Below are 26,125 nucleotides of genomic sequence, written 5' to 3' on the forward strand. Positions count from 1 at the left end.
CGGGAATGTGTCCTCGGGGTCGTGGGTTGTCGGGAATGTCTCCTCGGGGTCGTGGGTTGTCGGGAATGTGTCCTCGGGGTCGGGGTTGTCGGGAATGTGTCCTCGGGGTCGGGGTTGTCGGGAATGTGTCCTCGGGGTTGTCGGGAATGTGTCCTCGGGGTCGGGGTTGTCGGGAATGTGTCCTCGGGGTCGGGGTTGTGGGGAATCTGTCCTCGGGGTTGTCGGGAATGTGTCCTCGGGGTCGGGGTTGTCGGGAATGTGTCCTCGGGGTCGGGGTTGTGGGGAATCTGTCCTCGGGGTTGTCGGGAATGCGTCCTCGGGTTCAGGGTCGTCGGGAATCTGTCCTCGGGGTCGGGGGGAATCTGTCCTCGGGGTTGTCGGGAATGTGTCCTCGGGTTCAGGGTCGTCGGGAATCTGTCCTCGGGGTCGGGGGGAATCTGTCCTCGGGGTTGTCGGGAATGTGTCCTCGGGTTCAGGGTCGTCGGGAATCTGTCCTCGGGGTCGTCGGGAATCTGTCCTCGGGGTCGTCGGGAATCTGTCCTCGGGGTTGTTGGGAATGCGTCCTCGGGTTTGGGGTTGTCGGGAATGTGTCCTCGGGGTCGGGGGGAATCTGTCCTCGGGGTCGGGGGGAATCTGTCCTCGGGGTCGTCGGGAATCTGTCCTCGGGGTTGTTGGGAATGCGTCCTCGGGTTCGGGGTTGTCGGGAATGTGTCCTCGGGGTCGGGGGGAATCTGTCCTCGGGGTCGTCGGGAATCTGTCCTCGGGGTCGGGGGGAATCTGTCCTCGGGGTCGGGGTTGTCGGGAATGTGTCCTCGGGGTCGTCGGGAATGTGTCCTCGGGGTCGGGGGGAATCTGTCCTCGGGGTCGGGGGGAATCTGTCCTCGGGGTCGGGGTTGTCGGGAATGTGTCCTCGGGGTCGTCGGGAATGTGTCCTCGGGGTCGGGGTTGTCGGGAATGTGTCCTCGGGGTCGGGGGGAATCTGTCCTCGGGGTCGGGGGGAATCTGTCCTCGGGGTCGGGGGGAATCTGTCCTCGGGGTTGTCGGGAATCTGTCCTCGGGGTCGTCGGGAAACTGTCCTCGGAATAAAGGACAGGGAAGAGGTGATAGTACCGCCCCCCCAGAGACCCCCATCAGTGGGGGTGACGCCCATCGTCCTCTCTACCAATGACAGCGTCCCATGAGGGAGACTCCCAGAGATGCATCTTTCCCGCACTATGTGTCCGGGTCACCCAGAGAACATCCCGGATGTCGGGGTCACCAGAACAGGAAATCTTCCAATGGGGACACCAAACACGCCCCTCCCCCGTCTGACAGGCTCCCCCCATCTAGTCATCTGATTGCAGGATCCTATTAGTGTAATGGGCGCGGTCTTCATCGGAGGGGCGGAGCAGATGACTGGAGGAGGCGTGTTCTGGAATTATTAGACCCGCCCCCTGAATTGAGTTTGCACAATGCATGAAGGTGATTGGCTGCTGGAATCCGCCCACCGTGCGGCCCCGGAAATCTCCGCCCAATTGACTGCAGAGGAGGCCGAGGATGGGAGGGGCCGAGCTGTGATTGACCGGTCCCTCCCCGGAATCTCCTCCCGCATAATGGCCTGGCTGTAGTCTTTGTGACGTCAGCAGACCCCGCCTCTCTAACGAAGCCAATCAGAGAGCCAGGCCCGGAGCTGGGTGTATCCGGTCACGTGCACAGGCGGGATATGAGGTAACCTGGAGGTGAGTTGAGGATATCAGGGGGCGCCCCGGGGGAAGGGGGGGTCGGAGCGGAACGTAACGTCACGTCATCGGTGCCCGGATCTCCCGCCCAGAGAATCGGCTCCGTGTGTGAGGGGGGGAGGGGTGTACACCCAGCATCCTGCCCCTCCCCGGGGGGGAGGGGGTGACTCCGCACACAGCCCCTCCCATAGTGTGTGACCACACCCCCGTATACAGCCCAGTGACCACAGCCCCTCCCCCAGAAGGTGACCACACAGCTCCTCATTGACCACACCCCCATGCTGAGCCCCTCCCCCATTGTCTGACTCCACCCACCTGTAGTTGCATGGGGTTGGATGATGTTGTGACCCCGCCCTGACCTCACAGTGTACTTCAGTGGAAGCCCCTCCTCCATGGTGTGTTATGATTGGTCCCTCCTACTGTGAACACCCTGAGGTAGGTGGAGCTTCACATGTAGAGACCACCAGCACATGGCAGCTACCCCTCCCCTGTTCAGTGACCCCGCCCCCAGATATGCAGCACCCGCCCCTATCTTTCTGAGCACTTGTGACCAGACACCACCCCTCCTTCATTAACTCCGCCCCAATGATGCAATGCTCCTCCCCTTTAGAAAATATAAAAGCCCCCCAGGGGGTGGAGTTCTCCCTTAATCATGGAGGGGAGGTGTCAGGGCTCCTCCCACATGTCCTATGACATCAGACCAATGGCAGCCATGGATGGGGGAGGAGAAGGAATGACCCCCCTACACCCCACAATCTGATCGTAAACCAACTGGGGCCCCCTACTGGATACACAGTCCTGGCCAGGAATCCCGCCCCTCCCCCATCAGACACGCCCCACTTCCCCAGACCATTCCTGCCATGACCAATGTCTGGCATTCTCAGGTTCATTTCCTGTATTGGTGACCCATCCTCCGCAGAACCCCAACATGGACAGAATTATTGGCACCCTCCATGGAATATTTGGTGGCACGCCCCTTAGAACCAATCCCTGAACTCAATGTCTTCCTGGAACCATCAATGAGTTTCCTCCACCTCTCTCCTGGAATTCTGGAGCGCTCTTCTTCCACCAACTGCTCCGGGTCCCTCAGATTGGAAGGTTCCTTTCCCCGATTGCTCCGGGTCTCTTCGATTGGAAGGGTTCCTTTCCCCAACTGCTCCGGGTCTCTCAGATTGGAAGGTTCCTTTCCCCGATTGCTCCGGGTCTCTCCGATTGGAAGGGTTCCTTTCCCCGACTGCTCCTGGTCTCTCAGATTGGAAGGTTCCTTTTCCCGACTGCTCCGGGTCCCTCAGATTGGAAGGGTTCCTTTCCCGACTGCTCCGGGTCCCTCAGATTGGAAGGGTTCCTTTCCCCGACTGCTCCGGGTCTCTCAGATTGGAAGGGTTCCGTTTCCCGACTGCTCCGGATCTCTCAGATTGGAAGGGTTCCTTTCCCCGACTGCTCCGGGTCTCTCAGATTGGAAGGGTTCCTTTTCCCGACTGCTCCGGGTCTCTCAGATTGGAAGGTTCCTTTCCCCGACTGCTCCGGGTCTCTCAGATTGGAAGGGTTCCGTTTCCCGACTGCTCCGGATCTCTCAGATTGGAAGGGTTCCTTTTCCCAACTGCTCCGGGTCCCTCAGATTGGAAGGGTTCCTTTCCCCGACTGCTCCGGGTCTCACAGATTGGAAGGTTCCTTTCCCCGACTGCTCCGGGTCTCTCAGATTGGAAGGGTTCCGTTTCCCAACTGCTCCGGGTCTCTCAGATTGGAAGGGTTCCTTTTCCCAACTGCTCCGGGTCTCTGAGATTGGAAGGGTTCCTTTCCCCAACTGCTCCGGGTCCCTCAGATTGGAAGGTTCCTTTCCCAACTGCTCCGGGTCTCTCAGATTGGAAGGTTCCTTTCCCCGACTGCTCCGGGTCTCTCAGATTGGAAGGGTTCCTTTTCCCGACTGCTCCGGGTCTCTCAGATTGGAAGGGTTCCTTTTCCCGACTGCTCCGGGTCTCTCAGATTGGAAGGGTTCCTTTTCCCGACTGCTCCGGGTCTCTCAGATTGGAAGGGTTCCTTTCCCCGACTGCTCCGGGTCTCTCAGATTGGAAGGTTCCTTTTCCCAACTGCACCGGGTCTCTCCGATTGGAAGGGTTCCTTTCCCCAACTGCTCCGGGTCCCTCAGATTGGAAGGTTCCTTTCCCCGACTGCTCCGGGTCTCTCAGATTGGAAGGGTTCCGTTTCTCGACTGCTCCGGGTCTCTCAGATTGGAAGGGTTCCTTTTCCCGACTGCTCCGGGTCTCTCAGATTGGAAGGGTTCCTTTTCCCGACTGCTCCGGGTCTCTCAGATTGGAAGGGTTCCTTTTCCCGACTGCTCCGGGTCTCTCAGATTGGAAGGTTCCTTTTCCCGACTGCTCCGGGTCTCTCAGATTGGAAGGTTCCTTTTCCCGACTGCTCCGGGTCTCTCAGATTGGAAGGTTCCTTTTCCCAACTGCTCCGGGTCTCTCAGATTGGAAGGGTTCCTTTTCCCGACTGCTCCGGGTCTCTCAGATTGGAAGGGTTCCTTCCCCAACTGCTCCGGGTCTCTCAGATTGGAAGGGTTCCTTTTCCCAACTGCTCCGGGTCCCTCAGATTGGAAGGGTTCCTTTCCCCGACTGCTCCGGGTCTCTCAGATTGGAAGGTTCATTTCCCCGACTGCTCCGGGTCTCTCAGATTGGAAGGGTTCCGTTTCCCAACTGCTCCGGGTCTCTCAGATTGGAAGGGTTCCTTTTCCCGACTGCTCCGGGTCTCTCAGATTGGAAGGTTCCTTTTCCCGACTGCTCCGGGTCCCTCAGATTGGAAGGGTTCCTTTCCCGACTGCTCCGGGTCCCTCAGATTGGAAGGGTTCCTTTCCCCGACTGCTCCGGGTCTCTCAGATTGGAAGGTTCCTTTCCCCGACTGCTCCGGGTCTCTCAGATTGGAAGGGTTCCGTTTCCCGACTGCTCCGGATCTCTCAGATTGGAAGGGTTCCTTTTCCCGACTGCTCCGGGTCTCTCAGATTGGAAGGGTTCCGTTTCCCAACTGCTCCGGGTCTCCGGGTCTCTCAGATTGGAAGGGTTCCTTTTCCCAACTGCTCCGGGTCTCTGAGATTGGAAGGGTTCCTTTCCCCAACTGCTCCGGGTCCCTCAGATTGGAAGGGTTCCTTTTCCCAACTGCTCCGGGTCCTTCAGATTGGAAGGTTCCTTTCCCCAACTGCTCCGGGTCCTTCAGATTGGAAGGTTCCTTTCCCAACTGCTCCGGGTCTCTCAGATTGGAAGGGTTCCTTTTCCCAACTGCTCCGGGTCCTTCAGATTGGAAGGTTCCTTTCCCAACTGCTCCGGGTCTCTCAGATTGGAAGGGTTCCTTTCCCAACTGCTCCGGGTCTCTCAGATTGGAAGGGTTCCTTTTCCCAACTGCTCCGGGTCCTTCAGATTGGAAGGTTCCTTTCCCAACTGCTCCGGGTCTCTCAGATTGGAAGGGTTCCTTTTCCCAACTGCTCCGGGTCCTTCAGATTGGAAGGTTCCTTTCCCAACTGCTCCGGGTCTCTCAGATTGGAAGGGTTCCTTTCCCAACTGCTCCGGGTCTCTCAGATTGGAAGGGTTCCTTTCCCCAACTGCTCCGGGTCTCTCAGATTGGAAGGTTCCTTTCCCCGATTGCTCCGGGTCTCTCCGATTGGAAGGGTTCCTTTCCCCGACTGCTCCTGGTCTCTCAGATTGGAAGGTTCCTTTTCCCGACTGCTCCGGGTCCCTCAGATTGGAAGGGTTCCTTTCCCGACTGCTCCGGGTCCCTCAGATTGGAAGGGTTCCTTTCCCCGACTGCTCCGGGTCTCTCAGATTGGAAGGGTTCCGTTTCCCGACTGCTCCGGATCTCTCAGATTGGAAGGGTTCCTTTCCCCGACTGCTCCGGGTCTCTCAGATTGGAAGGGTTCCTTTTCCCGACTGCTCCGGGTCTCTCAGATTGGAAGGTTCCTTTCCCCGACTGCTCCGGGTCTCTCAGATTGGAAGGGTTCCGTTTCCCGACTGCTCCGGATCTCTCAGATTGGAAGGGTTCCTTTTCCCAACTGCTCCGGGTCCCTCAGATTGGAAGGGTTCCTTTCCCCGACTGCTCCGGGTCTCACAGATTGGAAGGTTCCTTTCCCCGACTGCTCCGGGTCTCTCAGATTGGAAGGGTTCCGTTTCCCAACTGCTCCGGGTCTCTCAGATTGGAAGGGTTCCTTTTCCCAACTGCTCCGGGTCTCTGAGATTGGAAGGGTTCCTTTCCCCAACTGCTCCGGGTCCCTCAGATTGGAAGGGTTCCTTTTCCCAACTGCTACGGGTCCTTCAGATTGGAAGGTTCCTTTCCCAACTGCTCCGGGTCTCTCAGATTGGAAGGTTCCTTTCCCCGACTGCTCTGGGTCTCTCAGATTGGAAGGGTTCCTTTTCCCGACTGCTCCGGGTCTCTCAGATTGGAAGGGTTCCTTTTCCCGACTGCTCCGGGTCTCTCAGATTGGAAGGGTTCCTTTTCCCGACTGCTCCGGGTCTCTCAGATTGGAAGGGTTCCTTTCCCCGACTGCTCCGGGTCTCTCAGATTGGAAGGTTCCTTTTCCCAACTGCACCGGGTCTCTCCGATTGGAAGGGTTCCTTTCCCCAACTGCTCCGGGTCCCTCAGATTGGAAGGTTCCTTTCCCCGACTGCTCCGGGTCTCTCAGATTGGAAGGGTTCCGTTTCTCGACTGCTCCGGGTCTCTCAGATTGGAAGGGTTCCTTTTCCCGACTGCTCCGGGTCTCTCAGATTGGAAGGGTTCCTTTTCCCGACTGCTCCGGGTCTCTCAGATTGGAAGGGTTCCTTTTCCCGACTGCTCCGGGTCTCTCAGATTGGAAGGTTCCTTTTCCCGACTGCTCCGGGTCTCTCAGATTGGAAGGTTCCTTTTCCCGACTGCTCCGGGTCTCTCAGATTGGAAGGTTCCTTTTCCCAACTGCTCCGGGTCTCTCAGATTGGAAGGGTTCCTTTTCCCGACTGCTCCGGGTCTCTCAGATTGGAAGGGTTCCTTCCCCAACTGCTCCGGGTCTCTCAGATTGGAAGGGTTCCTTTTCCCAACTGCTCCGGGTCCCTCAGATTGGAAGGGTTCCTTTCCCCGACTGCTCCGGGTCTCTCAGATTGGAAGGTTCATTTCCCCGACTGCTCCGGGTCTCTCAGATTGGAAGGGTTCCGTTTCCCAACTGCTCCGGGTCTCTCAGATTGGAAGGGTTCCTTTTCCCGACTGCTCCGGGTCTCTCAGATTGGAAGGTTCCTTTTCCCGACTGCTCCGGGTCCCTCAGATTGGAAGGGTTCCTTTCCCGACTGCTCCGGGTCCCTCAGATTGGAAGGGTTCCTTTCCCCGACTGCTCCGGGTCTCTCAGATTGGAAGGTTCCTTTCCCCGACTGCTCCGGGTCTCTCAGATTGGAAGGGTTCCGTTTCCCGACTGCTCCGGATCTCTCAGATTGGAAGGGTTCCTTTTCCCGACTGCTCCGGGTCTCTCAGATTGGAAGGGTTCCTTTTCCCAACTGCTCCGGGTCCCTCAGATTGGAAGGGTTCCTTTCCCCGACTGCTCCGGGTCTCTCAGATTGGAAGGTTCCTTTCCCCGACTGCTCCGGGTCTCTCAGATTGGAAGGGTTCCGTTTCCCAACTGCTCCGGGTCTCCGGGTCTCTCAGATTGGAAGGGTTCCTTTTCCCAACTGCTCCGGGTCTCTGAGATTGGAAGGGTTCCTTTCCCCAACTGCTCCGGGTCCCTCAGATTGGAAGGGTTCCTTTTCCCAACTGCTCCGGGTCCTTCAGATTGGAAGGTTCCTTTCCCCAACTGCTCCGGGTCCTTCAGATTGGAAGGTTCCTTTCCCAACTGCTCCGGGTCTCTCAGATTGGAAGGGTTCCTTTTCCCAACTGCTCCGGGTCCTTCAGATTGGAAGGTTCCTTTCCCCAACTGCTCCGGGTCCTTCAGATTGGAAGGTTCCTTTCCCAACTGCTCCGGGTCTCTCAGATTGGAAGGGTTCCTTTTCCCAACTGCTCCGGGTCCTTCAGATTGGAAAGTTCCTTTCCCAACTGCTCCGGGTCTCTCAGATTGGAAGGGTTCCTTTCCCAACTGCTCCGGGTCTCTCAGATTGGAAGGGTTCCTTTCCCCGACTGCTCCGGGTCTCTCAGATTGGAAGGTTCCTTTCCCAACTGCTCCGGGTCTCTCAGATTGGAAGGGTTCCTTTCCCAACTGCTCCGGGTCTCTCAGATTGGAAGGGTTCCTTTCCCAACTGCTCCGGGTCCCTCAGATTGGAAGGTTCCTTTCCCCGACTGCTGGTCTGAGATCTCTCCACAGAAGCTCTATGGGATGGAGATCTGGACTCATTGCTGGTCAGTTCAGTCCTCTCCAGCACTTTGTCTGACACCATCTCTGGGGGCTTTGTGACGTGTGCTTTGGGTCATTGTCCTGCTGGAAGACCCATGACCTCTGATGGAGACCCAACTCTCCAACACCGGGCCCTACATTGCCCCCCAGAATTCTTTGGTGGTCTTCAGATTTCATAATGCCATCCACACGGCCAAGACATCCAGTGCCTGAAGCAGCAAAGCACCCCAAACCATCAGTGACCCCCCCACCATGTGTGACTGGAGGGACTGTGACCCCCCCACCATGTGTGACTGGAGGGACTGTGACCCCCCACCATGTGTGACTGGAGGGACTGTGACCCCCCACCATGTGTGACTGGAGGGACTGTGACCCCCCCACCATGTGTGACTGGAGGGACTGTGACCCCCCCACCATGTGTGACCCCCCCACCATGTGTGACTGGAGGGACTGTGACCCCCCCCACCATGTGTGACTGGAGGGACTGTGACCCCCCCCCCCCCCACCATGTGTGACTGGAGGGACTGTGACCCCCCCCACCATGTGTGACTGGAGGGACTGTGACCCCCCCCACCATGTGTGACTGGAAGGACTGTGACCCCCCACCATGTGTGACTGGAGGGACTGTGACCCCCCCCCCCACCATGTGTGACTGGAAGGACAGTGACCCCCCCCACCATGTGTGACTGGAGGGACTGTGACCCCCCCCCCACCATGTGTGACTGGAGGGACTGTGACCCCCCCCACCATGTGTGACTGGAGGGACTGTGACCCCCCCACCATGTGTGACTGGAGGGACTGTGACCCCCCCCACCATGTGTGACTGGAGGGACTGTGACCCCCCCACCATGTGTGACTGGAGGGACTGTGACCCCCCACCATGTGTGACTGGAGGGACTGTGACCCCCCCCCCCCCACCATGTGTGACTGGAGGGACTGTGACCCCCCCCCCCCCAACCATGTGTGACTGGAGGGACTGTGACCCCCCCCCCACCATGTGTGACTGGAGGGACTGTGACCCCCCCCCCACCATGTGTGACTGGAGGGACTGTGACCCCCCCCCCCCAACCATGTGTGACTGGAGGGGCTGTGACCCCCCCACCATGTGTGACTGGAGGGACTGTGACCCCCCCCCCCCCACCATGTGTGACTGGAGGGACTGTGACCCCCCCCCACCATGTGTGACTGGAGGGACTGTGACCCCCCCCCACCATGTGTGACTGGAGGGACTGTGACCCCCCCCCCACCATGTGTGACTGGAGGGACTGTGACCCCCCCCCACCATGTGTGACTGGAGGGACTGTGACCCCCCCCCCACCATGTGTGACTGGGGGGACTGTGACCCCCCACCATGTTTGACTGGAGGGACTGTGACCCCCCCACCATGTGTGACTGGAGGGACTGTGACCCCCCCACCATGTGTGACTGGAGGGACTGTGACCCCCCCACCATGTGTGACTGGAGGGACTGTGACCCCCCACCATGTTTGACTGGAGGGACTGTGACCCCCCCACCATGTGTGACTGGAGGGACTGCGACCCCCCCACCATGTGTGACTGGAGGGACTGTGACCCCCCCACCATGTGTGACTGGAGGGACTGTGACCCCCCACCATGTGTGACTGGAGGGACTGTGACCCCCCCACCATGTGTGACTGGAGGGACTGTGACCCCCCCACCATGTGTGACTGGAGGGACTGTGACCCCCCCACCATGTGTGACTGGAGGGACTGTGACCCCCCCCCCACCATGTGTGACTGGAGGGACTGTGACCCCCCACCATGTGTGACTGGAGGGACTGTGACCCCCCACCATGTGTGACTGGAGGGACTGTGACCCCCCCCCCCACCATGTGTGACTGGAGGGACTGTGACCCCCCCCCCCCCCACCATGTGTGACTGGGGGGACTGTGACCCCCCCCCCACCATGTGTGACTGGAGGGACTGTGACCCCCCCCCCCCCCACCATGTGTGACTGGGGGGACTGTGACCCCCCCCACCATGTGTGACTGGAGGGACTGTGACCCCCCACCATGTGTGACTGGAGGGACTGTGACCCCCCCACCATGTGTGACTGGAGGGACTGTGACCCCCACCATGTGTGACTGGAGGGACTGTGACCCCCCCACCATGTGTGACTGGAGGGACTGTGACCCCCCACCATGTTTGACTGGAGGGACTGTGACCCCCCCACCATGTGTGACTGGAGGGACTGCGACCCCCCACCATGTGTGACTGGAGGGACTGTGACCCCCCCACCATGTGTGACTGGAGGGACTGTGACCCCCCACCATGTGTGACTGGAGGGACTGTGGCCCCCCCACCATGTGTGACTGGAGGGACTGTGACCCCCCCACCATGTGTGACTGGAGGGACTGTGACCCCCCCCACCATGTGTGACTGGAGGGACTGTGACCCCCCCCACCATGTGTGACTGGAGGGACTGTGACCCCCCCACCATGTGTGACTGGAGGGACTGTGACCCCCCACCATGTGTGACTGGAGGGACTGTGACCCCCCACCATGTGTGACTGGAGGGACTGTGACCCCCCCCCCACCATGTGTGACTGGAGGGACTGTGACCCCCCACCATGTGTGACTGGAGGGACTGTGACCCCCCCCCCCCCCACCATGTGTGACTGGAGGGACTGTGACCCCCCCCCCCCCCCCCCCACCATGTGTGACTGGAGGGACTGTGACCCCCCCCCCCCCACCATGTGTGACTGGAGAGTGTGGGGATTCTCCTCTTTAGGTCTCATTTCTTTTTCTGATAACAGTAGAATGATGGAATTACCAAAAAGCTGCCATTTTGTTCTGTCTGTCCCCAGAACATCTCCCAGAAGGGTTTTGGCAAATCCAATCTGGCTTCCAATCTGTTTCTATATCAACAGTGGGGTCCTCCTGGGTCTCCTCCCATATTTCTGTGTCAGCGGTGGGGTCCTCCTGGGTCTCCTCCCATATTTCTGTATCAGCGGTGGGGTCCTCCTGGGTCTCCTCCCATATTTCTGTGTCAGCGGTGGGGTCCTCCTGGGTCTCCTCCCATATTTCTGTGTCAGCGGTGGGGTCCTCCTGGGTCTCCTCCCATATTTCTGTATCAGCGGTGGGGTCCTCCTGGGTCTCCTCCCATATTTCTGTGTCAGCGGTGGGGTCCTCCTGGGTCTCCTCCCATATTTCTGTATCAGCGGTGGGGTCCTCCTGGGTCTCCTCCCATATTTCTGTGTCAGCGGTGGGGTCCTCCTGGGTCTCCTCCCATATTTCTGTGTCAGCGGTGGGGTCCTCCTGGGTCTCCTCCCATATTTCTGTGTCAGCGGTGGGGTCCTCCTGGGTCTCCCCCCATATTTCTGTGTCAGCGGTGGGGTCCTCCTGGGTCCCCTCCCATATTTCTGTGTCAGCGGTGGGGTCCTCCTGGGTCTCCTCCCATATTTCTGTATCAGTAGTGGGGTCCTCCTTGGTCTCCTCCCATATTTCTGTATCAGTAGTGGGGTCCTCCTGGGTCTCCCCCCATATTTCTGTGTCAGCAGTGGGGTCCTCCTGGGTCCCCTCCCATAGCGCCCCTTTTCATTCAGATGGCCATGGACAGTGGGAGGTGACACCATTGTACCCGGTGCCTGACGGTCGGCTTGGATTCGTCTGAAGTTGATGGAGGTTCTTTAGCCACCATTCCAGCAATCCTTCGTTACAATCTTTTTATCGATTTTTCTCTTTCGTCCACGTCCAGGGAGATCAGCTCCAGTGCCATGGGCTGGAAATGTCCTGACAATATTGCGCACAGTGGACACAGGAACATGAAGGTCTCTGGAGATGGACTTGTCACCCTGAGATTGTCCATGCTTTTCCACCATCTTTGTTCTCCAATCCTCAGACAATTTTTTGCTGCTCTTCCTCTCCTCCATGCTCCATGTGGCCCTCAGAGACACCTAACAGAAAGGTGTCCCCATTGTCCCCGGTTGTCGGTGGGATTTCTGTTGTCATGGCCATGGACACGGGGGAGATTAATGACAAATTACAGGAACATCACAGACTTGGGATGCGATTATTTCTTACAATTCTGAGAAGGTGCCAATAATTCTGTCCATTTTAGGGGGTTTTGCTTGGAATGGGTCAGATTTGGATTTTTGTTTCTTCACTTGTTTGTGTCACCGATACAAACCGAAGAGACAAATACGAGAACGCCGAAACATTTGTCATCGCAGCGATTTTCTGGGTGAAGTGGTATCATCATGTATGGTGACCCTTCCCATGGTGTGTGGTGACCCTTCCCATGGTGTGTGATGACCCTTCCCATGGTGTGTGGTGACCCTTCCCATGGTGTGTGGTGTCCCTTCCCATCGTGTGGGGTGACCCTTCCCATGGTGTGTGGTGACCCTTCCCATGGTGTGTGATGACCCTTCCCATGGTGTGTGGTGACCCTTCCCATGGTGTGTGGTGTCCCTTCCCATCGTGTGTGGTGACCCTTCCCATCGTGTGTGGTGACCCTTCCCATCGTGTTTGGTGACCCTTCCCATCGTGTGTGGTGACCCTTCCCATCGTGTGTGGTGACCCTTCCCATCGTGTGTGGTGACCCTTCCCATGGTGTGTGGTGACCCTTCCCATGGTGTGTGGTGTCCCTTCCCATGGTGTGTGGTGTCCCTTCCCATGGTGTGTGGTGTCCCTTCCCATCGTGTGTGGTGACCCTTCCCATCGTGTGTGGTGACCCTTCCCATGGTGTGTGGTGTCCCTTCCCATGGTGTGTGGTGTCCCTTCCCATGGTGTGTGGTGTCCCTTCCCATGGTGTGTGGTGTCCCTTCCCATGGTGTGTGGTGTCCCTTCCCATGGTGTGTGGTGTCCCTTCCCATGGTGTGTGGTGTCCCTTCCCATGGTGTGTGGTGTCCCTTCCCATGGTGTGTGGTGACCCTTCCCATCGTGTGTGGTGACCCTTCCCATCGTGTGTGGTGACCCTTCCCATGGTGTGTGGTGACCCTTCCTATCGTGTGTGGTGACCCTTCCCATGGTGTATGGTGTCCCTTCCCATGGTGTGTGGTGTCCCTTCCCATGGTGTGTGGTGTCCCTTCCCATGGTGTGTGGTGTCCCTTCCCATGGTGTGTGGTTTCTCTTCCCATGGTGTGTGGTTTCTCTTCCCATGGTGTGTGGTTTCTCTTCCCATGGTGTGTGGTGACCCTTCCCATGGTGTAGGGTGTCCCTTCCCATGGTGTGTGGTGTCCCTTCCCATGGTGTGTGGTGTCCCTTCCCATGGTGTGTGGTTTTCGTTCCCATCTTGTATGGTGACCCCTCCCATCGTGTGTGGTGTCCCTTCCCATGGTGTGTGGTGTCCCTTCCCATGGTGTGTGGTGTCCCTTCCCATGGTGTGTGTGTCCCTTCCCATCGTGTGTGGTGTCTCTTCCCATGGTGTGTGGTGTCCCTTCCCATCGTGTGTGGTGACCCTTCCCATGGTGTATGGTGTCCCTTCCCATGGTGTGTGGTGTCCCTTCCCATGGTGTGTGGTGTCCCTTCCCATCGTGTGTGGTGTCCCTTCCCATGGTGTGTGTGTCCCTTCCCATCGTGTGTGGTGTCTCTTCCCATGGTGTGTGGTGTCCCTTCCCATCGTGTGTGGTGACCCTTCCCATCGTGTGTGGTGTCCCTTCCCATGGTGTGTGGTGTCCCTTCCCATGGTGTGTGGTGTCCCTTCCCATGGTGTGTGGTGTCCCTTCCCATCGTGTGTGGTGTCCCTTCCCATCGTGTGTGGTGACCCTTCCCATGGTGTGTGGTGTCCCTTCCCATGGTGTGTGGTGTCCCTTCCCATGGTGTGTGGTGTCCCTTCCCATGGTGTGTGGTGTCCCTTCCCATGGTGTGTGGTGTCCCTTCCCATGGTGTGTGGTGTCCCTTCCCATGGTGTGTGGTGTCCCTTCCCATCGTGTGGTGTCCCTTCCCATCGTGTGTGGTGACCCTTCCCATGGTGTGTGGTTTCTCTTCCCATGGTGTGTGGTGTCCCTTCCCATCGTGTGTGGTGTCCCTTCCCATCGTGTGGTGTCCCTTCCCATGGTGTGTGGTGTCCCTTCCCATCGTGTATGGTGTCCCTTCCCATCGTGTATGGTGTCCCTTCCCATCGTGTGGTGTCTCTTCCCATGGTGTGTGGTGTCCCTTCCCATGGTGTATGGTGACCCTTCCCATCGTGTATGGTGACCCTTCCCATCGTGTGGTGTCTCTTCCCATGGTGTGTGGTGTCCCTTCCCATGGTGTGTGGTGTCCCTTCCCATCGTGTATGGTGACCCTTCCCATGGTGTGTGGTGTCCCTTCCCATGGTGTGTGGTGTCCCTTCCCATCGTGTATGGTGCCCCTTCCCATCGTGTATGGTGCCCCTTATTCAGGGAGTCCCATCTCTGAGATCAGATGGACAGACTTGACTGCCATCCTCTTCAGCTTTTTATAACACAGTGCCCCACCCACTCCATGTCTTATGTCTCCTCTGATAGGCTGATGATCCATGGAAGAAAGGGGCCAATGAGGACCGTGGGTGGTACTGCCGGTAATCCATTCACCGCTTCCTGTCATCTTTTTCCTTCTCTCAGGTTTCCACCATGTTGGAGATGAAGGATGGCCGCCTCCTGGTACAGTTGGATTCCAAGCTGCAGGTCCAGCCGGTGGAGGTATTGCGGCAACGGTTGAACCCGGATGGACAGACCGAGTATCTAATCAGATGGTCGTTGCAGAATGTGGAGAATGTGGCCGGGAATAATGGAGCCGCCTCACAGACGGAGATCAAGTCTCCGAATATCCTGCTGTGGATGTCGGCAAAGGAAGTTTCCACCAACTGCCCCACTCTGCTGGGAAAGGGTACACCTGAGGGGCGGGGCTTCTCACAAGCAAAGACTTCTGGTCTTCCTAATGAGGAGATTGTGGTGGATATGATCAAGGATGTACGGATCCTGGTTCAGAGGGCCACCATTCAGATGTCCCAGAGCTTCGTCCCCAGTTCCACCATCCTCAACACCATTCATGTGCTCCGTGCCTATGCCATCATTGGATCCCTGGCTGGGGTCTTCAAGGAGACCGGAGCTGTGGACCTGCTCTTGAAGATGCTTTGTGATCCTCAGAAGGAGCTTCGTAAACACGCCTGCAACATGTTACGTGCCCTCGCATCACATGACGCAGGTGGGACGTCTTCATTATACATTGGATAGTGGAGGGTAAGGGTGCCGTGATTGGAGGCTCAGTGAGGAGGCGGGATAGGGAGCTGATAGGTCTCATAAGTGAGGGGCAGCTAATGACTTCTGGCTTTCCAAAGCTCCAGACTTTGACCTCCAGTCCATCACCGATAGAGGTTGGGTATGTTGGATGGGTAACAAAAGCGCCATGTTTTGCAGGGAGCCGGGCCCCGTCCTGTTGCATGATGGGTAATAATGGCACCATGTTATGCAGGTAGCTGGGCCCCGTCCTGCTGCATGATGGGTAATAATGGCGCCATGTTTTGCAGGGAGCCGGGCCCCGTCCTGTTGCATGATGGGTAACAAAAGCGCCATGTTTTGCAGGGAGCCGGGCCCCGTCCTGTTGCATGATGGGTAATAATGGCACCATGTTATGCAGGTAGCTGGGCCCCGTCCTGTTGCATGATGGGTAATAATGGCACCATGTTATGCAGGGAGCCAGGCCCCGTCCTGTTGCATGATGGGTAATAATGGCACCATGTTTTGCAGGTAGCTGGGCCCCGTCCTGCTGCATGATGGGTAATAATGGCGCCATGTTTTGCAGGTAGCTGGGCCCCGTCCTGTTGCATGATGGGTAATAATGGCGCCATGTTTTGCAGAGAGCCGGGCCCCGTCCTCCAGCATGATGGGTAATAATGGCACCATGTTTTGCAGGTAGCCGGGCCCCGTCCTGCCGTATGATGGGTAATAATGGCGCCATGTTTTGCAGGGAGTCGGGCCCCGTCCTCCAGCATGATGGGTAATAATGGCGCCATGTTTTGCAGGGAGTCGGGCCCCGTCCTCCAGCATGATGGGTAATAATGGCGCCATGTTTTGCAGGTAGTCGGGCCCCGTCCTGCAGCATGATGGGTAATAATGGCGCCATGTTTTGCGAGAGCCGGGCCCCGTCCTGCCGCATGATGGGTAATAATGGCGCCATGTTTTGCAGGGAGCCGGGCCCCGTCCTCCAGCATGATGGGTAATAATGGCGCCATGTTTTGCAGGGAGCCGGGCCCCGTCCTGCCACATGATGGGTAATAATGGCGCCATGTTTTGCAGGGAGCCGGGCCCCGTCCTGCAGCATGATGGGTAATAATGGCGCCATGTTTTGCAGGGAGCCGGGCCCCGTCCTGCAGCATGATGGGTAATAATGGCGCCATGTTTTGCAGGGAGCCGGGCCCCGTCCTGCAGCATGATGGGTAATAATGGCGCCATGTTTTGCAGGGAGCCGGGCCCCGTCCTCCGGGATGATGGGTAATAATGGCGCCATGTTTTGCAGGGAACCGGGCCCCGTCCTCCAGCATGATGGGTAATAATGGCGCCATGTTTTGCAGGGAGCCGGGCCCCGTCCTCCAGCATGATGGGTAATAATGGCGCCATGTTTTGCAGGGAGCCGGGCCCCGTCTTCCGGGATGATGGGTAATAATGGCGCCATGTTTTGCAGGGAGCCGGGCCCCGTCCTGCAGCATGATGGGTAATAATGGCGCCATGTTTTGCAGGGAGCCGGGCCCCGTCCTCCAGCATGATGGGTAATAATGGCGCCATGTTTTGCAGGGAGCCGGGCCCCGTCCTCCAGCATGATGGGTAATAATGGCGCCATGTTTTGCAGGGAGCCGGGCCCCGTCTTCCGGGATGATGGGTAATAATGGCGCCATGTTTTGCAGGGAGCCGGGCCCCGTCCTGCAGCATGATGGGTAATAATGGCACCATGTTTTGCAGGGAGCCGGGCCCCGTCCTCCAGCATGATGGGTAATAATGGCGCCATGTTTTGCAGGGAGCCGGGCCCCGTCCTCCAGCATGATGGGTAATAATGGCGCCATGTTTTGCAGGGAGCCGGGCCCCGTCTTCCGGGATGATGGGTAATAATGGCGCCATGTTTTGCAGGGAGCCGGGCCCCGTCCTGCAGCATGATGGGTAATAATGGCGCCATGTTTTGCAGGGAGCCGGGCCCCGTCCTCCAGCATGATGGGTAATAATGGCGCCATGTTTTGCAGGGAGCCGGGCCCCGTCCTCCAGCATGATGGGTAATAATGGCGCCATGTTTTGCAGGGAGCCGGGCCCCGTCTTCCGGGATGATGGGTAATAATGGCGCCATGTTTTGCAGGGAGCCGGGCCCCGTCCTGCAGCATGATGGGTAATAATGGCACCATGTTTTGCAGGGAGCCGGGCCCATGTACTTCTCTCGCTCGGTCAGCAGGAGGGGATCGAACATCACATGGACTTCGAGTCGCGGTTCACGTTGCTGCAACTCTTTGCTGAGACAACCAGCTCAGAGGAACAATCCATCTCCTTTGAAGGGGTGCACCTCCCTCAGGTATGTAGTTGGGTGGTGGTGTTGGGGGAGGGGCCTCATGTAGTTGGGTGGTGGTGTTGGGGGAGGGGCCTCATGTAGTTGGGTGGTGTTGGGGGAGGGGCCTCATGTAGTTGGGTGGTGGTGTTGGGGGAGGGGCCTCATGTACTTGGGTGGGGGTGTTGGGGGAGGGGCCTCATGTAGTTGGGTGGTGTTGGGGGAGGGGCCTCATGTAGTTGGGTGGCGGTGTTGGGGGAGGGACCTCATGTAGTTGGGTGGCGGTGTTGGGGGAAGGGCCTCATGTAGTTGGGTGGTGGTGTTGGGGGAGGGGCCTCATGTAGTTGGGTGGTGGTGTTGGGGGAGGGGCCTCATGTAGTTGGGTGGTGGTGTTGGGGGAGGGGCCTCATGTAGTTGGGTGGTGGTGTTGGGGGAGGGGCCTCATGTAGTTGGGTGGTGGTGTTGGGGGAGGGGCCTCATGTAGTTGGGTGGTGGTGTTGGGGGAGGGGCCTCATGTACTTGGGTGGGGGTGTTGGGGGAGGGGCCTCATGTAGTTGGGTGGTGTTGGGGGAGGGGCCTCATGTAGTTGGGTGGCGGTGTTGGGGGAAGGGCCTCATGTAGTTGGGTGGTGGTGTTGGGGGAGGGGCCTCATGTAGTTGGGTGGTGGTGTTGGGGGAGGGGCCTCATGTAGTTGGGTGGTGGTTTTGGGGGAGGGGCCTCATGTAGTTGGGTGGTGGTGTTGGGGGAGGGGCCTCATGTACTTGGGTGGGGGTGTTGGGGGAAGGGCCTCATGTACTTGGGTGGGGGTTTTGGGGGAAGGGCCTCATGTAGTTGGGTGGTGGTGTTGGGGGAGGGGCCTCATGTACTTGGGTGGGGGTGTTGGGGGAGGGGCCTCATGTAGTTCGGTGGTGTTGGGGGAGGGGCCTCATGTAGTTCGGTGGTGTTGGGGGAAGGGCCTCATGTAGTTGGGTGGTGGTGTTGGGGGAGGGGCCTCATGTAGTTCGGTGGTGTTGGGGGAAGGGCCTCATGTAGTTGGGTGGTGGTGTTGGGGGAGGGGCCTCATGTAGTTGGGTGGTGGTGTTGGGGGAGGGGCCTCATGTAGTTGGGTGGTGGTGTTGGGGATAGGGGCCTCATGTAGTTGGGTGGTGGTGTTGGGGGAGGGGCCTCGTAGTTGGGTGGTGTTGGGGGAGGGGCCTCATGTAGTTGGGTGGCGGTGTTGGGGGAGGGGCCTCATGTACTTGGGTGGTGGTGTTGGGGGAAGGGCCTCATGTAGTTGGGTGGTGGTGTTGGGGGAGGGGCCTCATGTAGTTGGGTGGTGTTGGGGGAGGGGCCTCATGTAGTTGGGTGGGGGTGTTGGGGGAAGGGCCTCATGTACTTGGGTGGGGGTGTTGGGGGAAGGGCCTCATGTAGTTGGGTGGGGGTGTTGGGGGAGGGGCCTCATGTAGTTGGGTGGGGGTGTTGGGGGAGGGGCCTCATGTAGTTGGGTGGGGGTGTTGGGGGAGGGGCCTCATGTAGTGGGGTGGGGGTGTTGGGGGAGGGGCCTCATGTAGTTGGGTGGTGGTGTTGGGGGAGGGGCCTCATGTACTTGGGTGGGGGTGTTGGGGGAAGGGCCTCATGTACTTGGGTGGGGGTGTTGGGGGAGGGGCCTCATGTAGTTGGGTGGGGGTGTTGGGGGAGGGGCCTCATGTAGTTGGGTGGGGGTGTTGGGGGAGGGGCCTCATGTAGTTGGGTGGTGGTGTTGGGGGAGGGGCCTCATGTACTTGGGTGGTGGTGTTGGGGGAGGGGTCTCATGTAGTTGGGTGGTGGTGTTGGGGGAGGGGCCTCATGTACTTGGGTGGGGGTGTTGGGGGAGGGGCCTCATGTACTTGGGTGGGGGTGTTGGGGGAGGGGCCTCATGTCTGGTCTGTAGAGCTGACATTTGTGGTCCTCTTCGCAGATCCCGGGGAAGCAGATCTTCTCATTGGTGAAGCGTTTCCTATGTGTGACTTCCCTGGAGGACCAGCTCAGCAATGATTGGCCAGATGACACGGAGAAGTCCCGCCTCCAGCGACAGTTTGATTTCAGCATGGCCATGGGGAACCTGATCTGTGAACTGGTGCTGGTGATGGGCTGGGTCCCTGAGACGCCTCCTACTGGCTGGACGGAGAATGCCACCAAATCCTCCATTCATAGAGGAGTCTCTCCTCCAGGTCTCAGGATCTCCCACAGAGAACACCGGCTGAAGGTCCCATCACATGTCCCCCATCGGGGTGACCACACGGAGTACATGAAGCGGGTTCTAGTCCCTGGCATGCCTGTGCGGATGTTGGAGGACTGCGGACCACTCAAAGCCGGAGATGAGGGGCTCTTCCAGCAAAGAATCCAGGGACTTCATCCTGTACAGGTACTTCCATGTCTGCTCTGGGCACACTGTGAGTGGTGGTGGTGGGATGACTCTACCCAGCTCATGTCATTGGAAGGGGGTGGGGTAGCATGGACGGGGGAATCTGATCCAACCGGGCTCTATAGCATGGATGGGGGAATCTGATCCAACCGGGCTCTATAGCATGGACGGGGGAAGCTGATCCTACCGGGCTCTATAGCATGGACGGGGGAAGCTGATCCAACCGGGCTCTATAGCATGGACGGGGGAAGCTGATCCAACCGGGCTCTATAGCATGGACGGGGGAATCTGATCCTACCGGGCTCTATAGCATGGACGGGGGAATCTGATCCAACCGGGCTCTATAGCATGGACGGGGGAATCTGATCCTACCGGGCTCTATAGCATGGACGGGGGAAGCTGATCCTACCGGGCTCTATAGCATGGACGGGGGAAGCTGATCCAACCGGGCTCTATAGCATGGACGGGGGAAGCTGATCCAACCGGGCTCTATAGCATGGACGGGGGAATCTGATCCAACCGGGCTCTATAGCATGGACGGGGGAAGCTGATCCTACCGGGCTCTATAGCATGGACGGGGGAAGCTGATCCTACCGGGCTCTATAGCATGGACGGGGGAAGCTGATCCAACCGGGCTCTATAGCATGGACGGGGGAAGCTGATCCTACCGGGCTCCATGGCATGAACGAGGGAATCTGATCCTACCGGGCTCTATAGCACGGATGGGGGAATCTGATCCTACCGGGCTCTATAGCATGGATGGGGGAATCTGATTTGTTATCGTTCGGCCTGCAGTCTCGGTGAATGGTCGGCTTACTCTGTGTATTGCTTTATCAATGTATATCTGTGTTGGTGGTTTTTCTGTCTATCCATCCATCCATCCTTCTCATCCATCCATCCTTCTCATCCATCCATCCTTCTCATCCATCCATCCTTCTCATTCATCCTTCTCATCCGTCCATCCATCCATCCTTCTCATCCATCCATCCTTCTCATCCATCCATCCTTCTCATCCATCCATCCTTCTCATCCATCCATCTCATCCATCCTTCTCATCCATTCATCCATCTCATCCATCCATCTCATCTATCCTTCTCATCCATCCTTCCTTTTCATCCATCCATCCATCTCATCCATCCATCCATCCTTCTCATCCATCCATCGTTCTCATCCATCCATCTCATCCATCCTTCTCATCCATCCATCTCATCCATCCATCCATCTTATCCATCCATCCTTTTCATCCATCCATCCTTCTCATCCATCCATCCTTCTCATCCATCCATCCTTCCCATCCATCCTTCTCATCCATCCATCCTTCTCATCCATCCATCCATCTCTCGATCCCCGTACAGGTACACTGGCACAGACTGGGGCACACACAGCCAGTACAATGGTTCATGTTGGAGATTATGAAGCCAAGTGACAACATCATGGAGTCTGACAAGGAAGTCAGTGCAGTTCCTGGTCATGTGATCACCGAGTCAGGTGAGTGCATTTGGGAAACTAAACAATTGCCAGAGAAGGAGGAGAGAGAGAAAGTATCTGCACCTCGTACCTCCAGATAGTAATGGCGGCACCTCGTACCTCCAGATAGTAATGGCGGCACCTCGTACCTCCAGATAGTAATGGCGGCACCTCGTACCTCCAGATAGTAATGGCGGCACCTCGTACCTCCAGATAGTAATGGCGGCACCTCGTACCTCCAGATAGTAATGGCGGCACCTCGTACCTCCAGATAGTAATGGCGGCACCTCGCCTCGTGTAGATAGTAATGGCGGCACCTCGTACCTCCAGATAGTAATGGCGGCACCTCGTACCTGTAGATAGTAATGGCGGCACCTCGTCTCGTGTAGATAGTAATGGCGGCACCTCGTCTCGTGTAGATAGTAATGGCGGCACCTCGTACCTGCAGATAGTAATGGCGGCACCTCGTACCTCCAGATAGTAATGGCGGCACCTCGTACCTGTAGATAGTAATGGCGGCACCTCGTCTCGTGTAGATAGTAATGGCGGCACCTCGTCTCGTGTAGATAGTAATGGCGGCACCTCGTACCTGCAGATAGTAATGGTGGCACCTCGTACCTCCAGATAGTAATGGCGGCACCTCGTACCTGTAGATAGTAATGGTGGCACCTCGTCTCGTGTAGATAGTAATGGCGGCACCTCGTCTCGTGTAGATAGTAATGGCGGCACCTCGTCTCGTGTAGATAGTAATGGCGGCACCTCGTCTCGTGTAGATAGTAATGGCGGCACCTCGTCTCGTGTAGATAGTAATGGCGGCACCTCGTACCATCCGGATAGTAATGGCGGCACCTCGTCTCGTGTAGATAGTAATGGCGGCACCTCGTCTCATGTAGATAGTAATGGCGGCACCTCGTCTCGTGTAGATAGTAATGGCGGCACCTCGTCTCGTGTAGATAGTAATGGCGGCACCTCGTCTCGTGTAGATAGTAATGGCGGCACCTCGTACCATCCAGATAGTAATGGCGGCACCTCGTCTCGTGTAGATAGTAATGGCGGCACCTCGTCTCGTGTAGATAGTAATGGCGGCACCTCGTCTCGTGTAGATAGTAATAGCGGCACCTCGTCTCGTGTAGATAGTAATGGCGGCACCTCGTCTCGTGTAGATAGTAATGGCGGCACCTCGTACCTGTAGATTGTAATGGCGGCACCTCGTCTCGTGTAGATAGTAATGGCGGCACCTCGTACCTGCAGATAGTAATGGCGGCACCTCGTCTCGTGTAGATAGTAATGGCGGCACCTCCTCTCGTGTAGATAGTAATGGCGGCACCTCGTCTCGTGTAGATAGTAATGGCGGCACCTCGTCTCGTGTAGATAGTAATGGCGGCACCTCGTCTCCTCCAGATAGTAATGGCGGCACTTCGTCTCATGTAGATACTGTTGGCGGCACCTCGTCTCCTCCAGATAGTAATGGCGGCACCTCGTACCTGTAGATTGTAATGGCGGCACCTCGTCTCGTGTAGATAGTAATGGCGGCACCTCGTACCTGCAGATAGTAATGGCGGCACCTCGTCTCGTGTAGATAGTAATGGCGGCACCTCCTCTCGTGTAGATAGTAATGGCGGCACCTCGTCTCGTGTAGATAGTAATGGCGGCACCTCGTCTCGTGTAGATAGTAATGGCTGCACCTCGTCTCGTGTAGATAGTAATGGCGGCACCTCGTCTCGTGTAGATAGTAATGGCGGCACCTCGTCTCGTGTAGATAGTAATGGCGGCACCTCGTACCTGTAGATAGTAATGGCGGCACCTCGTCTCGTGTAGATAGTAATGGCGGCACCTCGTCTCGTGTAGATAGTAATGGCGGCACCTCGTCTCGTGTAGATAGTAATGGCGGCACCTCGTACCATCCGGATAGTAATGGCGGCACCTCGTCTCATGTAGATAGTAATGGCGGCACCTCCTCTCGTGTAGATAGTAATGGCGGCACCTCGTCTCGTGTAGATAGTAATGGCGGCACCTCGTACCATCCAGATAGTAATGGCGGCACCTCGTACCATCCAGATAGTAATGGCGGCACCTCGTACCATCCAGATAGTAATGGCGGCACCTTGCCTCGTGTAGATAGTAATGGCGGCACCTCGTACCTGTAGATAGTAATGGCGGCACCTCGTCTCCTCCAGATAGTAATGGCGGCACCTCGTCTCGTGTAGATAGTAATGGCGGCACCTCGTACCATCCAGATAGTAATGGCGGCACCTCGTCTCGTGTAGATAGTAATGGCGGCACCTCGTCTCCTCCAGATAGTAATGGCGGCACCTCGTCTCCTCCAGATAGTAATGGCGGCACCTCGTCTCGTGTAGATACACCGTGTTCCAGATGATTCTGCAGATGATATTTTCTCATTTCCTCAATAATTGATGTAAATAAGTCGGCAGAATTCTCAGGTGACAACTAGAAGAGGACAATTCACATTTTATTGAACAAACCTCCTAATGATAACAGGATTTGTGTTCCGGATTATTCCGCACAGGAAGTTTCCAAACACTTTCTAGGTTGTAAAGAACTGAAAATTGTCATTTGTTGTGTTTGCAGCAAATTTACTGAAATCAAAAGCGATTTCAATCCAACTTTTGCCAACATTGTAACTTTGTAAACATTTGAAGCGTCACGTTACATTGTAACATAGGAGCCCTTATCTGATAGCAGATCACAAGTCTGGCATCCATTGAACTTGGCAGTTTTCGGACAGTTTCTGCTGGAATTTGTTTGCAAGATGTCAGAATCGCCTCCCAGAGCTGCTGTTTGGATGTAAACTGCCTCCCACCCTCATAGATCTTTTGCTTGAGGATGCTCCAAAGGTTCTCCATAGGATTGAGGTCAGGGGAGGATGGAGGCCACACCATGACTTTCTCCAAAGGTTCTCCATAGGATTGAGGTCAGGGGAGGATGGAGGCCACACCATGACTTTCTCTCCTTTTATCCCCATAGCAGCCATTGATGCAGAGGTATTCTTTGCAGCATGAGATGGTGCATTGTCATGCATGAAGATGATTTTATTACGGAAAGCATAGTTCTTCCTTCTGTACCAGGGAAGAAAGTGGTCAGTCATAAACTCCACATACTTTGCAGAGGTCATCTTTACACCTTCGGGGACTCTAAAGGGGCCGACCAGCTCTGTTCCCATGATTCTGGCCCAAAACATGACTCCACCACCGCCTTGCTGACGTCGCAGCCTTGTTGGAACAGGGTGGCCGTCCACCAACCATCCACTACTCCATCCATCTGGACCATCCAGGGTTGCACGGCACTCATCAGTGAACAGGACTGTTTGAAAATCAGTCTTCATGTATTTTCCTGCCCAATGCAGCCGTTTCTGTGAGCATTGGTTAGTGGTGGCCGAATAGAAGGTTTCTGCACAGTTGCAGGACTCTGGAGGACTCTACACCTTGATGTCCGTGGGACTCCAGAGGCACCAGCAGCTTCAAATATCTGTTTGCTGCTATGTAATGGGATTTTAGCAGCTGCTCTCTGGATCCGATGCATGGATCTGGCAGAAATCTTCCTCAATGTGCCTTTTTCTCTGCACCAACCCGTCTGTGCTCTGAATCAGCCACAAATCTCTTCATAGTGCGATGATCACACTTACGTTTTCCTGAAATATCGAATGTTTTCATCCCTCGTCCAAGGCATCGAACTATTCCACTCTTTTCGGCAGCAGAGAGATCCTTTTTCTTCCCCATATTGCTGGGAAATGGCGCTCTGCTTAATAATGTGGAACGCCGTCCTTTAGGAGTTTGTCCTGAAATTGGGCTCACCGGCCAATCTAATGATCACAGGTGCCCCAGATTGTTTTCAGTGATCAAAAGAGCCCTGACACACAATGCCATCCATGAGTTACACTGAAAAACAAAATATTTCATCTTTGTGACAAATAGAATTTGCAGAATAATTTGGAACAGGGTGTTGTCAAGGTCCTACCTTTTCCCAGAGGTCTGTTACTCCATGTGCTGGCGTCCATGTTGGATTTCTGCAGAGCATGGTGGGAATCTTTTATGCCTTCAGGTCTCTGAGGTCCATCCCCCAGAGGGGTGTGGCTGATGACATATAAGCCTGTGGCCCGCACATGCTCTTTGCACTTGTGTCTTGTGTCTTTGTGTTGCTATAACTCTGTTCTGACTCTCGTGACTCTCCTGGTATCTGACTCGGCTTGTGACCTGACCATTCTTTGTGTTCTCCTTTGATCTGACCCTCCGTTGCTGATCCCGGCCCGTGACCTGTGATTCTTGTCTGCTGTCCTGTACCGTTTTGTCTCGTTGTTGTCGACCCGGCCTGCCCGACTACTCTATTGTCTCTTCCACTAGCTACACGCCATTGGCGGCGGCCATTACTGCAGCTAGGGTGCCTCGGGGGCCGCGACCTGGTTCCTGGCTGCGTCAAGTCCATCCCCACCATCAGGGGCCCTGGTGAAGGGCAGCCTGGGACTTAGACTCCGCGCCCTGAGGGACTTCGGTCTGTGGGTGGTGGTTGTCGTCAGCCAGTGCGTTACATTGTTAGGCCTGCCTGTCCGTTCCTCAGCTCCTGCCCTGACATTACACAAGTGCCATGAACCCTGACGGTGCAGGTACGCCTTCGCTCCCAACGCTAGTCGCCAGACTCGATCAACAGGATCACCTGTTGGATCAGTTCGCTCAGGCGTTGCAATCTCTGCTTGCACGCACTGCGCACCTTGCTCCTGGTGCTATTAGGCCGGTAGTCACTCCGGTGGTCTCTCCCGCTGCTACTCCGCT

General features: G+C 56.8%; 1 protein-coding gene across 1 annotated transcript in view; it reads left to right on the forward strand.

Moving 5' to 3' along the window:
- Positions 1-1,568: 1,568 nt before the first annotated feature.
- Positions 1,569-26,125, forward strand: part of LOC149427759 (cullin-9-like) — a gene marked incomplete at its 3' end in the record, with an annotated part of 69,809 nt that continues 45,252 nt past the window's right edge. Inside the window, exons 1-5 of the mRNA XM_089667697.1 lie at positions 1,569-1,718; positions 14,590-15,172; positions 17,364-17,518; positions 19,428-19,874; positions 21,230-21,362. Of these exons, the coding sequence (XP_089523823.1) occupies positions 14,599-15,172; positions 17,364-17,518; positions 19,428-19,874; positions 21,230-21,362 (1,309 nt within the window). The remainder of the gene's footprint in view (positions 1,719-14,589; positions 15,173-17,363; positions 17,519-19,427; positions 19,875-21,229; positions 21,363-26,125) is intronic.

Source organism: Staurois parvus, unplaced genomic scaffold (assembly GCF_062004578.1).
Source record: "Staurois parvus isolate SC_StPar_1 unplaced genomic scaffold, SC_StPar_1.0 ptg003513l, whole genome shotgun sequence".
Classification (NCBI taxonomy): Eukaryota; Metazoa; Chordata; class Amphibia; order Anura; family Ranidae; genus Staurois; species Staurois parvus.